Source organism: Anolis sagrei, chromosome 2 (assembly GCF_037176765.1).
Source record: "Anolis sagrei isolate rAnoSag1 chromosome 2, rAnoSag1.mat, whole genome shotgun sequence".
Taxonomy (NCBI): domain Eukaryota; kingdom Metazoa; phylum Chordata; class Lepidosauria; order Squamata; family Dactyloidae; genus Anolis; species Anolis sagrei.
This window is the reverse complement of record NC_090022.1, coordinates 266,402,355-266,417,587: the sequence shown is the minus strand read 5'-3', so window position 1 is coordinate 266,417,587 and position 15,233 is coordinate 266,402,355. Positions and strand designations below refer to the sequence as shown.

Below are 15,233 nucleotides of genomic sequence, written 5' to 3'. Positions count from 1 at the left end.
CCCAGGCCTAGTCTACAAGTCCCATTCACCTGCCTCCATCTGTCATGTCACTCTGAAGTGAATGGGGGACTCTAGTCTATTTTGTCTCTACGTTGGAGGCTGTTGCTAAGGGGCGATGGATGCCCTAGAAACAACCTTGACGCAGCAACCAATCGACGTCGCGCACGAGCCAAGGGGCGGGGCGAGAGGCGGGGTCCTGCCTGGCGGAACCCGGAAGCAGAGGCCTGCTAGGCCGGAGGGGGAGTGGCCTCGCTGCGCTTCAACCGTCCTGCCTGCCTTCCTTCGGCTTCCCCCGGGATGGAGGCGCGGGCTCGGGCCAAGCGCTACGAGAAGCTGGACTTCCTGGGGGAAGGGCAGGTGAGTGGCCCTTGAACTGGAAGAAAAGGAAAAATGGGAAGATGCTCAATGTCTCCAGGACGCAGCCATTTCATCAAAGCATGGCGAAGCGGGCCCTTTAAAAAAGTACAACTTCCAGAATCCACAGGCCTGCAATGGTTGGAGGATTCTGGGATTTGTAGTTTTATTTATTTATTTATTTATATCCCGCTTTATCTTTACATAAGGAGGCTCACAATCAAAAACATTGCAACTTAAAATCTACAATAATAAAATACTGCATTATTATATATTATCAGTATACTTAATAACTTAGTATTACTATATTACATTGTTATTATTATTATTATTATTATTATATTGTATGATTAGTAGTAGTATTATATTGTTCGTTCAGCAGTGGAACTCTCTGCCCCGGAGTGTGGTGGAGGCTCCTTCTTTGGAAGCTTTTAAGCAGAGGCTGGATGGCCATCTGTCAGGGGTGATTTGAATGCAATATTCCTGCTTCTTGGCAGAATGGGGTTGGACTGGATGGCCCATGAGGTCTCTTCCAACTCTTTGATTCTATGATTCTATTATTAGTAGTAGTATTATATTGTATTTTTATAGTTAAAAAAAGAACTTTTCCAAGGCTTTGGATTTTAATCGTGCTCACAAGATGCATTTCAGTGGGGATGATGTTAATAATAATATTATCATCAGCAGAAGACATTTCCATCTTGTCTTTACTAATAATATAATATAGTATATTGTATATACATATATTTATAATATTATAATGTAATACAATATAATACTAGTAATAATAATTCAATAATATAATTATATATTATTTATTTATTTATTTACTTTGCTTTATATACCGCTGTTCTCAGCCCAGGGGCGACTCACAGCGGTGTACAACATAGAAACAGGTTCAAATTCAAGACATAATCTAAAATAATCAATCTAGCATTAACCAAAAACATCATCATCAAAAACATCATCAATAATACAAAAGCCATTCCACGTCGTCTCATCGTCTAAACCGCAATCCAATATATTTACATTACATGTAATATTACTAATAATATTACGATATAATGGTATAGTGCAATATAGTAATATATACTGATATTGTACTATGCTAATATTATAATATATTGTATGAAAATATATATTGTAAGCCGCTCTTAGTCCCCTTCGGGGTAAGAAGGGCGGCATATAAATGCTGTAAATAAATAAAATAAAATAAATATTATTATTTATTTATTTACATGTATATGCCGCCCAAGAATAATAATAATAATAATAATAATAATAATAATAATAATTTATTTATTTACAACATTTATATGCCACCCTTCTCACCCCGAAGGAGACTCAGAGCAGCTTACAAGATATATACAATTTACATACAATATATTATATTATTAGCATAGTACAATATCAGTATTGAATATTACTACATTGTACTACACCATAATATTGTAATATTAGTAATATTACATGTAATATAAATATATAATTATAATATCATATTATTATTATTAGCATTATATTGCATTACACTATAATATTATAAATATATAATTATAATATCATATTATTATTAGCATTATGTTGCATTACACTATAATATTATAAATATTATATGTGTATACAACATATTACTTTTTTTTGGTTGTGTCAGGAGCGACTTGAGAAACTGCAGGTCGCTTCTGGTGTGAGAGAATTGACCATCTGCAAGGACCTTGCCCAGGGGACGCACGGATGAATTGATATTTTTATCATCCTTGTGGGAGGCTTCTCTCATGTCCATACAACATATTACATTACTTTATATTATAATATTAGCATAGCACAGGAGACAAGGTGGAACTGTCTTCTGCCCCCCCCCCCTTCACTCTGGTCCAGAGTGGCAGTTTGTGCTGGGGGGAGGGGTCCCCAACTGATGACATAATACTTTATTTCTCTAGCACCCTATCTCCCAAAAGGGACTCAGGGCGGTGTACAACAAAGAATCAGCAAACATTCAATGCCTTAAAAACATACATATTCAAGCACTTCAAATAATAAACAATCCAATAGGAAACATCAAAATCTACTTATAAAACAACTCAAAATAACAGGTGAGAAATTATAATATATTGAATAAAATAATTGGGACACATTTCTCTAATTTAAAACACATTTAAAACATATATAGTTAACAATATGATGATGAGAATGACGTATTTATTCCCGGTTCCTCCTCCAAATTGTTACTCAAAGCTCACAATTTAAAAAGACAATACAATTCAAAGCACGCAAAAAATAATTCAAAACATACAGACAGGAATGACCTGCAGGGAGAGATTTGACAGCTAACTTTGAATATGCTTTAATCCTTTTTTAAAATACTGTTTGTATTTAATCCTGTTTAAGTGTTTGCATATTTGTATATTTGAAATTGTATGCTGATGCTTTTATATCAAGCCACTTTGGGAAAGATAAAGCAGGGTAATAATAATAATAATAATAATAATAATAATAATAAACGGTCATTGTTTAAAATAATAACGTTATTGTTATTGTTAGGATATTTATCTCCCACTTTTTCTCTCTTAAGAGAGGTTCATAGCAGCTAAAAAACGCTAAAAGCAAGACAATGTACGATTTGAAACCAAAAATATATAAACCTTAAAATAGAATGCATATAATCGTAGACTTGGAAGAGACCTCATGGGCCATCAAGTCCAACCTCCTGGAAAAATCGCATTCAAAGCACCCCAACAGATGGCCATCCAGCCTCTGTTCAAAAGCCTCCAAAGAAGGGGCCTCCACCACACTCTGGGGCAGAGAGTTCCACTGCTGAACAACTCTCACAGTCAGGAAGTTCTTCCTAATGTTCAGGTGGAATTTCTTTTCCTGTAGTTTGAAGCCATTGTTCTGCATCCTAGTTTCCAGGGCAGCAGAAAACAAGCTTGCTTCCTCCTCCCTATGACTTCCCCTCACATATTTATGCATTGCTATCATTCGACATAATATTAAAAATAAATAGTTAAAGTCATTAAAATAATTTTAAAATGATTAAAGTACACAACTTTGCTCAGCACACCTTGTTGCAGCTAGAAAAATATTTTTCTTTAAAAGCCTTAAACAATGATTTCTGACACCAATTGTAATCTATCAATTTTATATTGACATTTTCTTGGTATAATCATTGGTTCCAACTTGTGGTCCGTGGACCACCAGTGGTCCCCAAGAATGAAAATATGGTCCACAGCCTCACCATTACTACACCGTTGCCCCGAAACCACGCAGCAACGAGAGCACCTGATCTCACAAAACCCTCTTATAGTGCTGAGGCAACAGGGATGTCAGGAAGGGAGAGACTGACTACCCAAGAAATATTTCTACTACCACATCAGCTGTAGATTATTAAATATGGTTTTCTGTGGGCAAACATATGGCGACTACTGGATGGCATATGTTCTGTATCAGAAACACGAGCTGATGTGGTCTATCCAATGCAATTTACTGAATCAGTACCCCAAATAACCAGACCAAATCTAAAGTTGACAAAAAACAGATTTGTAATCCTTTTGGTACTAATGTTGGAGAGGGTCCCTGGTCAGTGTGGTCCCTGGTCAAAATAAAGATTGGGAACCACTGCTAGAGGTACTTCCTTTCTGAATTCTTGCTTCCTGTTTTCTACTGATCTGTTGAACATGATGTAGTTCAGATTCTTGTGCAAAGATTGTAAGATTCCTATTGAATTTGCTATATAGAAAGCCCTTGTAGATAGGAAATGTGTAACATATGGGTGGCTTGTCATATGGGACATCCATAAATCCCATTCTTCATGATTAAAGGCATTGGTTGAAACAACCTTGTCCTAGCAATGATAGAACACTGCACTGCTATATAATTAGAAGTATGTATTTCTCTCTCTCTCTCTTAGTTCGCTACTGTTTATAAAGCAAAAGACAAGAATACAAACCAGATTGTTGCTATTAAAAAGGTGAGTATGCTGCTTTGCTTCTGTTCTGACATTGCACAGAACCATGATTTCTGCTAATTGTAGTTTGAGTTGACCACAGTTTAAAAGCCAAGCCATGGTCTGATTGTCCAAATAAATGTAAAAACTGAATTCAGATATGCTTGTTTGTTTCTGGTTTTGTGACATGTGGCATCCTATCTCCGGGAAGTTGTTTTCCAAAGATAAAACAACAGTGGGTTTCAGCAATATTAGACATGAACTGTGGCTTGGAAACCCACTTCAGAGCATTTTTCTTATTGTGATTTGTTGACTGAATGCATGTTTGAAAGTAAATCCAAAGAACCACATCCTTTGGGTTATTGTAGGTTTTTTCGGGCTATATGGCCATGTTTAGAGGCATTCTCTCCTGACATTTCACCTGCTTTTATGGCAAGCATCTTCAGAGGTAGTGAGGTCACATATATCCCAAAAAAATAACCTACAACAACCCAGTGATTCTGGCCATGAAAGCCTTCGACAATACATTAAGCCACATCCTTCTTTCTGTATATGCCATACTTTCCTAATAACGAGAAATAACAATTTAATCAAATTGTCAGAGAATTACATTTTGATTCATGGTTATATTGAATATTGTAAATATGTTTAAGGTGATAAAGGTTTTTTTGGCACTTGTGCAGTCCTAAACATTTTTTGAGAAAAAGTTGATTGGCAAACCCTAAGTAACAATGCATAGAAGTAGGCTATCTGTCTGTTTTTACCTATAACCTAATGATAATTAATTAATTAATAATATCTTTTAGATCAAACTTGGCCATAGATCAGAAGCAAAAGATGGTAAGTATCTGGAATAACACAAAGTAAACAGACCACTTTGAACAAATTTTCTAAGGGAAAAATGTATCATCAAAATGTTTGGGCTTAATAAGCTTTTGTTGCTTGAATTTGCTGGTTTACGGTTCTGCAGGATTTGTAGTTATTTCCCATGGTGTTTAATATCTGCACAAACACACTGAATTGAATGAAATTCAATCTCATTTTTTTCACCTTCAGCAAACGGATGATAGTATGCTGAAGTGGTACCTGCCAATGACAATGGACTGAATGAAAATCCAAAAACTGTGGTTCAGTCCAGCTAGTTCTAGTCATAGCAGTATCATCCTTCTGGTGCCAAATGGATTTTTTTCTTTTCTCTCTGAAAATTGACAAGATGAGACTAGCCTTTTTTATATTTTGGCCTTCGGTCAGTAATTAGCCATATAATTTATTTTTGTTTTACATTATGTTATGTATTGTTTTTAATTTTTGCACATTTCAGCGGTAAGATTCAATTTGTCTGTTTTTAGATAAGTGTCAAATTTTTCATTCATATTATTAGTGGTGAAAGCACTGTTTGAGGGGAAAATATAAAATTACAGAATGTATGACAGATACCATATCTCTAACTGAGAACAAAAGGAATGGAAAATACAGTGGCCTAGAATGCTGATGTTACTTAACCCATTTGAATCTCTGTGGATGTGAATGGAAATCCCTATGGATATGTCTGGAAGTATTTATGAAAGGAAGGGTGGATAGAAAAAGAAAGAACCCTGTAGCCTCCATGAACATTGTAAAACTTCTTTACTATCATATCCGACCCTTTGGGCAATGCCACTCAGTATTATATCCCCATGACTCTTTTTAGACTCGGCCCTGGTTTTGTGTCTTTTAAAATCATAACTATGTGCCAGAGATGAACTTGAGCATGTTTAGAAGGACTGGCAATTGAGCCCCTTAATGGTATTTCAAGCTGCTGAGTTGGAAAAAATTTCTAAGCTGTAGACATCTGTTAAGAGACTTCAAGGTTTGAAGCCATTACCTCATGGACTTAAAAGCTAGTATGGGATTGTGATAAATCACTGAGACAAAGACAACACCATCTGTTTCTTTTCATCTAGGATACCTTTGAGACCTTTAAGGTAGCTTAACATAATACTGAGGGCGATTTAACATTGTTTCCCCCGTTTTCCCCAAATCAGGTATAAACAGAACAGCCCTCAGAGAAATAAAACTGTTGCAGGAACTTAGTCATCCAAATATTATTGGGGTAAGTATGAAGTTCTGTTTGGAATCTGCTGTTTTTGTTTTTTGCTATTCGGTGTACATTTATGGATATGGTTGTTTATAAATAATTATAAGAGAAAGGAGCGCAGTTACAAGAATTGCAGTTGATCACTCTTAGCCCCGCATGTATAAAATGAATGCTAATTAAATAACACCCCCCAAATGTTTTATGACAGCTTAGTGATGTGCAGAAAGTGAAAGGATAAGCTGATATTCGCTTGGTGTAATATGTGAATCAAATCTTCGTATTATTTTGCCTTTGCTCATTTCTTGGGCCAAAATAGACTGAAATTAGACTTCACATCACACAGTGGTTTACATTAATAAATTTAGGCACTCAAATAATTGTTTGTGCTTTTAAAGATATGAGAAAAGCATGGTTTATAGTGTTGCATGTTTCATTTTGACCACCTCACTCTTACTATTTTTGTGATGCAGAGGGTTCCAAAGATGGGAGTATAGTGTCATACCTACATTTTATTCCTTCAGACTTCTTCTCTATATTTTCTATTTTTTCTCTTCATGTCTGAACTAGTTCATGTCTGAACTAAGGTAGAGTGATAGAAAAAATGTTTTTTTGGGGGGGGGGGGTTTTTTTTTTTTTTTTTTGCTTTTTTGGTAGTATGTTTATTACCATCACTATTTCGTCCAGTACCTGATATTACTGGAAAATCACCATGCTTCAGGGAGTATAGAGTCCAGCATAGTCTGAACCTAGCATCAGTCTGAGGCACTGTATATCATTTAAAATATTATTATATCTCGTTTCTTACTATGGTTTGATTTGCTACCACTTTTACCTGCTAATCTTAGCAGGGACCACAGAAAGAAGAAGGTGCCTCCTTTTTTATTTCCTATATTTATACCCCACCCTTCTCCCCCCCAAAGGGGGACTCAGGACACATAGCTTTGAGCCTCTTTAAACTGATAACCTTCCTCCATTAAGGTACACTTAAATAACCCTGAATGCACTTTTCTTCCAGCTTCTTGATGCATTTGGACACAAATCCAACATTAGTCTAGTATTTGATTTTATGGAAACAGATTTGGAGGTAAGGCTGATTATCCAGTCTTTTAATTCCACCCTTCCAGACAGTGTAATGAACTTGATGTATATTAACCATTAATTGTATTGTCCAACTCAGATGTCATGGGGGAAAGTCACAAGGGTTGAAGAAGGGACATGGGGGAAAATGGGCATGACTCTCAGAAAATCTTGTATATCAGTAGCTCTTTCCAAATGGACTTATGAGGACATTCCATGTTTTATTTGTTTTTGGAAAAATATATTGTTTGCCATGGTAACTGAAATAACTGCACATTTTCCTGCTAGGTTTATTGCGCCCCTTAGATTGTTATGTCACCATACACATATGTGGAAATAACTGAGACAAGAATCAATAGCTTGCAGATGAATGTATCTGCAGGAAGAAACCGCTATAGAGCAAAAAAATATATCAATAGTCAAAGATGTTAAGTTTTTGCAGAAGTTATTAAAGAAAGAATTCTATCCAAAAAGTAGTTGCTTAAATGCTGCAAATGTGGATATCTGCAATCATGTGATAGTATTCCTCAGTACTCCAAGTAATTCATAACTTTCTTTCCTTCTATTATTACAAAACCCTGTAGAGTAGACGGGCAGTTACACAAGGCACCCTGGGGCACATTATCTGCATCCACTTCTGTTGATTTCAGGAGATACACATCAGTGTGATCTGTCTTCAAATCCTGTGCTTTTACAAATTATGTAATGTAAAATTGCAATGTTTTGTGTTTTGTTATACAGGTTATAATAAAGGACACTAGCCTTGTGTTGACACCTTCGCACATCAAAGCATACATGCTGATGACACTTCAGGGTTTAGAATATTTACATGCGCACTGGATTCTTCATAGGGTAAGTCAGCTGAGGCACAAAATGGCTGGCCTCTGAGCAAATAAAGTATTGCCCCAATTAAAATTCTAGGGGCCAAAACCTGATGTTAAGACCTGTAAGTGAAAGATCTTAGCCTTAAGAAAAAATTTAAGAATGCATGCTATCAGCTTCTACCGTAGTGAAAAAACAATCTTTGCAAATCTCAAAAAATAGACTACAGTCCGGGCATATAATTGTCAAATGTTATGTTGTCAATTTGAAATTTTGTATATTTAAAATTAAATCCACTTTTGTACATATTTTGTGATCCTTTGACATTTGGGTCAAATTAAACCTCTCGTCCAAGCTGGCCAGCCTTCCACAAAGCTTCTATACTGTTTCCTTTCCTAGCCAAAGAAGGCTTTGTTGAAGTGAAACCAGTTAAATGATTAGGACAGTGCTGCAGTTGAAGTATTGTAGTTTTATATTAGCTAACAATTTACTTTATCTGGGCTTTCACTAGGAGAATAGGAATGGGGGAGACTGCCCCACTGTCCTTCATCCCCTTCTCAGTTTTCCATTTTTATTCTGGAGAGACAGTAATTAAAGTTGAAGTTCCTTTCTGACAAGGTAGTCCAATGCATATTTGTTTTTAAATATACTGATTTCAGTGGACCATACCTACGGTTTAAGGATTCATTTTGATCCTGCCTGTTTCTTTTTATGCCATGAGAAGTATTTATTCTCAGTGAAGCTATATCTGTATTATTTTTTCCACATAAGGATCTCAAGCCTAACAACTTGCTGCTAGATGAAAATGGAGTTTTGAAACTGGCTGACTTTGGTTTAGCAAAATCTTTTGGAAGTCCAAATAGAGTTTATACACATCAAGTGGTTACAAGGTAAGATAAAATTTCCTCAAGGACCCCAAATGGCCTGTTGGCATCAATGGCAAATTGACAAGGAATAGGGGATAGTACAGTCCAAAATGTCTGGAGGGCAGCAAGTTGGATGGTACTGCAACTTCAGCTGCTTGCCCAATTACCAATTATGTATGGAAAGGAACCTAAGACTCTGTATTGTGTAGTGATGCGAACTTCCTTCCATATTGTATCAGCCACTCGATACTAATAATCCTCTGTATTTGGATTCATTAGTCGTCAATAATATTTTTTTATGTTCTGGTTCAGCCAATTCTCCCTTTCTCATTTTATTTACAGTTAGGCTGGCTTCCTTCCTGGAATCAATTACTGCCTGTGCCTTTTATGTTATAGAAACATTTCTGTGATACACTTTAGAGCCTGTATATGTTATAAAAACACTGTTCAGTTTAGGGGCTTACATTTTGTAAAATACAGAGTTCCCACCAAATACAGATAGGTTCACAGATACAGAAAGATGTGGATATTCATGTCTCTTATGTAACGAGACATTCTATAAAGCTCAAGTGCCACCCAATCCCTACCTCCTCACCCCACTCTGTGGAAATCCCATATGCAAAACCATTTTAACAATGTCTTTTCCATTGTTGCAAGCCCTCCCCCCAGTGGTGCAGCAGATTAAACTACTGAGCTGCTGAACTTGCTGACCAAAATGTTCGTGGTTTGAAGCCGGGAGCGGGGTGAGCTCCCGCTGTTAGTCTTAGCTTCTGCCAACGTAGCAGTTTGAAAACAAGCAAATGTGAGTCGATCAATAGGTACTGCCAAGATACTACCTTGGCAGGAAGGTAGCTGCACTCCATGCAGTCATGCTGGCCACATGACCTAGGAGGTGTCTGTGGACAACACCGGCTCTTTGGCTTAGAAATGGAGATGAGCACTACCCCCAGAGTTGGACACAGCTAGACTTAATGTCAGGGAAACCTTTACTTTTACTTAAGTAGCTTTGAGTCCCAATCTGGGATAGGAGTTAACAACAACTATACAGGATGTAAATGTCTAGACCAGTGGTTCTCAACCTGTAGGTCCCCAGATGTTTTGGCCTTCAACTCCCAGAAAACCTAACAGCTAGTAAACTGACTTGGATTTCTGGGAGTTTTAGGCCAAACCACCTGGGGACCCACAGGTTGAGAACCGCTGATGTAGACACAAACTAAAACAGAATCTGTATATAAAGTATTGTGCATGTTTCATTAATGGAAGGGATAAATGCAGCATGTCTCTATTTTTCAGGTGGTATCGAGCTCCTGAGCTGCTCTTTGGTGCCAGGATGTATGGTGTGGGCGTGGATATGTGGGCAGTGGGCTGCATATTGGCTGAACTGCTTTTAAGGGTAAGGCCAAGGCATAGCTAGAAGATGAAAGCCAACTCCATCGTTTTTCTTTGGATATGTTCCACGTAGCACATTTTGGCACTTTAGTTTTGAAATTTGCTCCATCCTTGGGGTCTAAGTCAGGAAGAATAGGGTCTTTGTGAATGAGTGAGCATGCCCTTTCCCCTTTTTTCTACCTTGTTTCTTCTCCATCAAGCTACTGAGAGAAGGATACATTGCTCTTACAATAATTTCAAATTAATTCCTGTCATAGGGCTTTCCTCCGCTCCTATCTTCTTCCTCCTCCTCGTCTTCCTCCTGGATTCCCTCTACCTGCATGAAAAAGTCTAAGGGCTGAAGGTTTCCCAGCCATTTAAAATGCGGAGAATGAATTATCATGGGTTGATTAATAGAAAAAAATGTTCAGGGATTCTGAAGCCAAAACTTTTAAAAATAATCTCTTCCATTTTGATTACTCTTGAATTAATCAGCACATAATTTTCATTAATTTTGTTGAAAGCTGCTGTATTCATCTTACTGTAGGCTCCATTTTTGCCAGGAGATTCTGACTTGGATCAGCTCACAAAGATATTTGAAACTCTGGGTACTCCCACAGAGGAACAGTGGCCTGTAAGTTACTGGACTAGCTTTAATGTGTGTTTGCAAGAACTCTTGTCAACTTTTATGTGTGTACTTCTCATTCTTTAGCCTCTGACTTCCTCCTTCATTTGATTTCTCTTCTTCTTCTGCCAACAGGGTATGACCAGTCTTCCCGATTATGTGACTTTTAAAAGTTTTCCTGGCATGCTGCTTCATCATATTTTCAGTGCTGCTAGTGATGATTTGCTTGAACTACTGCAAGGCTTATTTACATTTAATCCTTCTACCAGGTTGACTGCTACACAGGTATTTCGTTTCCTTGTCCTAAGGTTAAAACAAAAATGGCTAAGTTATAAAGCTTTCTTGCTTAATGGCTAAGTGGTAAAACTATCTTACTTCTTTCCTGTCCATATAATATATTCAGAGCAATATACCAGCCAATGGTATTTTCCTCCAATGGGATTTTGGACTGCATAAATAGGAGTCTTAGATCCAGGGAAGTCATTCTACCTCTCTATTCTGCTTTGATCTGACCACACCTGGAATCACAATGTGTTCAATTCTGGGCACCGCAGTTTAAGGGAGATGTTGACAAGCTGGAATGCGTTCAGAAGAGGGTGACTAAAATGATCAAGAGTCTGGAGAACAAGCAGCTCAACGGGTTAAACTGCTGAGCTGCTGAACTTGCTGACAGATAGGTCAGCAGTTTAAATCTGGGGAGCGAGGTGAGCTCCCACTTTTAGCTCCAGCTTTTGCCAGCCTAGTAGTTTTAAAAAATGCAATAGGTACCACTTCTGTGGGAAGATAACAGTGCTTCATGCAGTCATACTGGCCACATGACCTTGAAGGCGCCTACAGACATTGCCAGCTCTTTGGCTTAGAAATGGAGATGAGCATCACACCCCAGATTCAGACATGACTAGACTTAATGTCAAGGGAAAAACTTTACCTTTCTAACAAAGTGCCTCTCTATCATAATTACACTGTTGAGAAAAATAAAACTTGGTAACCAGAAATGAATTAGTGTGGAGGGGGGGGGGGGGCATATTTTTGAACTACAAGGTTGGCAGATACTGGGGCTAACAGTGGGAGCTCACCCTGCTCTGTGGATTCGAACTGCCAACCTTTTGGTCAGCAAGTTCAGCAGCTCAGCGGTTTAACATGCTGTGCCACCAGGGGGCCCCTTCCTGAAAATTACATACACCTTAACTGTGCTTTGCTCCACTTCAACCATCCCTGTAAGAAGATTCACAAAGAATATGCAGAACTAATCCATTATCACTTGTTTCTTATCCCTTCATAAGAGAAAACTTTTAACTGACTTTTAATGGGTCAGGGCGCAAGGGTTACACAGGATGTTAAGCACAGCTGTTGTAAAAAGGAGTCTGAGGATTCATTGCTATTTTTGTTCTTTTTTTAAGGCCCTGAAGCATGATTATTTTAGTAATCGACCAGCACCAACACCTGGAAGCCAGTTGCCAAGACCTAATTGTCCTGCAGAAGCATTGAAAGAACAGCAAAATGTAGTTCCAAATTTGAAGAGGAAAAGAGTGGATGGAATAGATCAAGGTTAAACTATTTTAAAGTTGTCTGTAAGATGTTAAATGCAATGTCTTGTGCTTTGACAGCTGTAATGCAACTTGGTAGTTTCAGATCTTGTTGATGTATATACACAACTGACTTGTAAGGATTTTTAAACAAACAAGCTGAACTTGCTGAGCGATACTTCTATTTCCTGAAGCTGTATTCATATAATACTCATTCAGAAAAAGAGGCCCTGTTGCTTCTCTGGAGGCTTGGGCAGATAGATTACTTGCTCAAGCAGCTTGCCTGGAATTTAGAAACATCTGAAATCTCTGCTCTTTATATACTTTGCATTTTCTTTGATATTTTGTTTATTGTAAGACTAGCTGTTGTTTTTTTATTTTGTCAGCTGTAGTGTTTGTTATAAATGTTTTCCAGAGACAATACGCCATTTTTTTGCTACCTTAACACACCTTATAATAGTCATGTAACTAAGTACTTGAAATGACAGTTCATCAAATAGTCAAACTTCTTGGAGTCAAAGTACATGTATTTCTTGATCAGAATTGGACATTTCTTAATCATATGGCTTGTCCTAATTATAACTGCACATTCTATACCTAAGAAAAAGGCAGGACTGATACAATACAATAATTGGGGGGTGGGATGGGTCTGACATACACATTTTTATTACATTTTGCCTTGTATTAAAATGTATTCTTTTCCTTTTTAGGGTTATCAAAAAAACTGGTGTTTTGACACTTGTGAAAACAGGGATACCAAATATTTCTGCTGCTGTGAAATCTGAAAAGGCCAAGTGTGAGATCTGAAGTATCAACTCAACACAAATGAAACTTACATTTGTAAATTTATGTAAAACACGTGTAGTATTTCCCTTCTGAAAACCATGTATTTTTATTACTGATTTTTTTAAAAAGAAAAAAAAGTTTAAAAATGGCTTTGTGTTTAATGATAAATGGGATACATGAAACTTAGTGCACAATGAGTCTGAATGAATTCTTATGTTAGAAATATCCAGCCAGGACTGGGAAATTGTAAATACGCCCTCTATTGTGGAGATTAGAAGCCTTACATACAAATGCATATTTGATTTTCCAATTATCGGTGCTAGAGAGGCCAAAATGTGGAGAATTTGCATTTCGGTTTCATGCCAGTGCATCAGTCTCATGTTTATTTATTTACTGTATTTATATACTGCCTTTCTCACCCCCGGGAGACTCAAGGCAGTTTACAACATACTAATGGCAAAATTCAATGCCGACATAAAAATCAAAATGAGTAAACAATAACATGTAACTATGTATTAAAACCATTGCAATGTATTTGACACAAAATAATAATTAAAAACATTAAACATAAGACAAACAACACTTAAACATTAAGACAAAGCATTAAAGCATCCTTGTATAAATACTAATATCACATGATCCAAAATCGTAAATCGAAGCCATTCCAGTTGTCAATTACACATATTCCCTAATTATTCTTTGCACTGCATTACATGCCTAGTAATTTCAAAAGTCTTAATTATGCTTCACTATGAAATATTATTTTTCAAGTAGTATGTTATTAACACATTAGAACACACTAGGTGATCAAATTCAGGAGACAAAAATGATGTTCTTAATCTTGCTCCACAATCTGTTAGATATTTAAAGTTTTAGGAACAACAACAACAACAACAATAATAATAATAATAATAATAATAATAATAATAACTTTATTTTTATACCCCGCCTCCATCTCCCCGAAGGGACTCGGGGCGGCTTACAAAGGGACATGCCCAACAAAAGGTTAAAATAAGCATCAAGAAACAAGCAATATCAAACATCAATAAACATAAAATCAGTCTCCTGGCAACTCTTGTCTCCATGTAAAGCTGAGAAAACACCAGCATAGAAGTGTTGAGATTTGCTTCTATATTTATGAATAATACCTATTTTGACCAATGATCACATTCACAAACTGTATAGCACTTGTTTTTGAATTGCTGAAAATACCCATTTCCTATTAGTTCTGGATATGCTTTCAGAGGACATTTTTGAGGATCTTATAACTGTTGGAGAGCTGGGCATGCTTGATTGGAAGCTGCAACTGTAGAGGAGTCTAGACTACTCAATTTTTCACATATTCAAATCATTTCTCAATTTTGCATGGCCTGAATTTTTGAATTGCCAAAATACTCTGTTTTGGAGTGTTTGGGACTTTTTTTGATCTGGCTGCCCAGCATAGAATGACTGAATGAGGTTAGGAATTGTGCAACCCTCCAAAGTATGAGGATATGACACAAAAAGTCCCTTTCAGTTGTACTCTATTAATAGAAGAACGATAGCAAAGAGTAGTAAGGGAAATATTTGGAGGAAGTTGTTCTTGAAATTTGTTTTTTTTTCTTTGTGTTTGGTCATGCATACACACTTTTCTAAAGAAAGAAATGAAAACATTTAACCTACTGATGCTTCAGTTAATGTAATGTTATTGGAATCTATTTTCATTTTGAAATTGAATAGTAGCTGCTGCATTTCCCACCCTTGGCTTATAATCAAGTCAATACGTTTCTCCAGGTTTTTGTGGTAAAAT

At 36.8% G+C, this 15,233-nt stretch overlaps 1 protein-coding gene across 1 annotated transcript; it reads left to right on the top strand.

The window, feature by feature from the left end:
- Positions 1-214: 214 nt before the first annotated feature.
- Positions 215-13,630, top strand: CDK7 (cyclin dependent kinase 7). The gene is made up of 12 exons (XM_060761603.2): positions 215-357; positions 4,262-4,321; positions 5,104-5,137; positions 6,322-6,389; positions 7,390-7,458; positions 8,193-8,303; positions 9,045-9,163; positions 10,433-10,532; positions 11,055-11,141; positions 11,268-11,417; positions 12,533-12,680; positions 13,369-13,630. Exons 1-12 carry the CDS (start codon positions 298-300, stop codon positions 13,392-13,394), a joined length of 1,032 nt encoding a protein of 343 aa, XP_060617586.1. The 5' UTR covers positions 215-297; the 3' UTR covers positions 13,395-13,630.
- The last annotated feature ends 1,603 nt before the right edge of the window (positions 13,631-15,233 follow it).

Coding starts and splice junctions, on each gene's coding strand:
- CDK7 (XM_060761603.2), top strand. CDS start 298: ATGGAGGCGCGGGCTCGGGCCAAGCGCTACGAGAAGCTGGACTTCCTG. Junction 358..4,261: donor ACTTCCTGGGGGAAGGGCAG/GTGAGTGGCCCT, acceptor TCTCTCTCTTAG/TTCGCTACTGTTTATAAAGC. Junction 11,418..12,532: donor CCAGGTTGACTGCTACACAG/GTATTTCGTTTC, acceptor TCTTTTTTTAAG/GCCCTGAAGCATGATTATTT.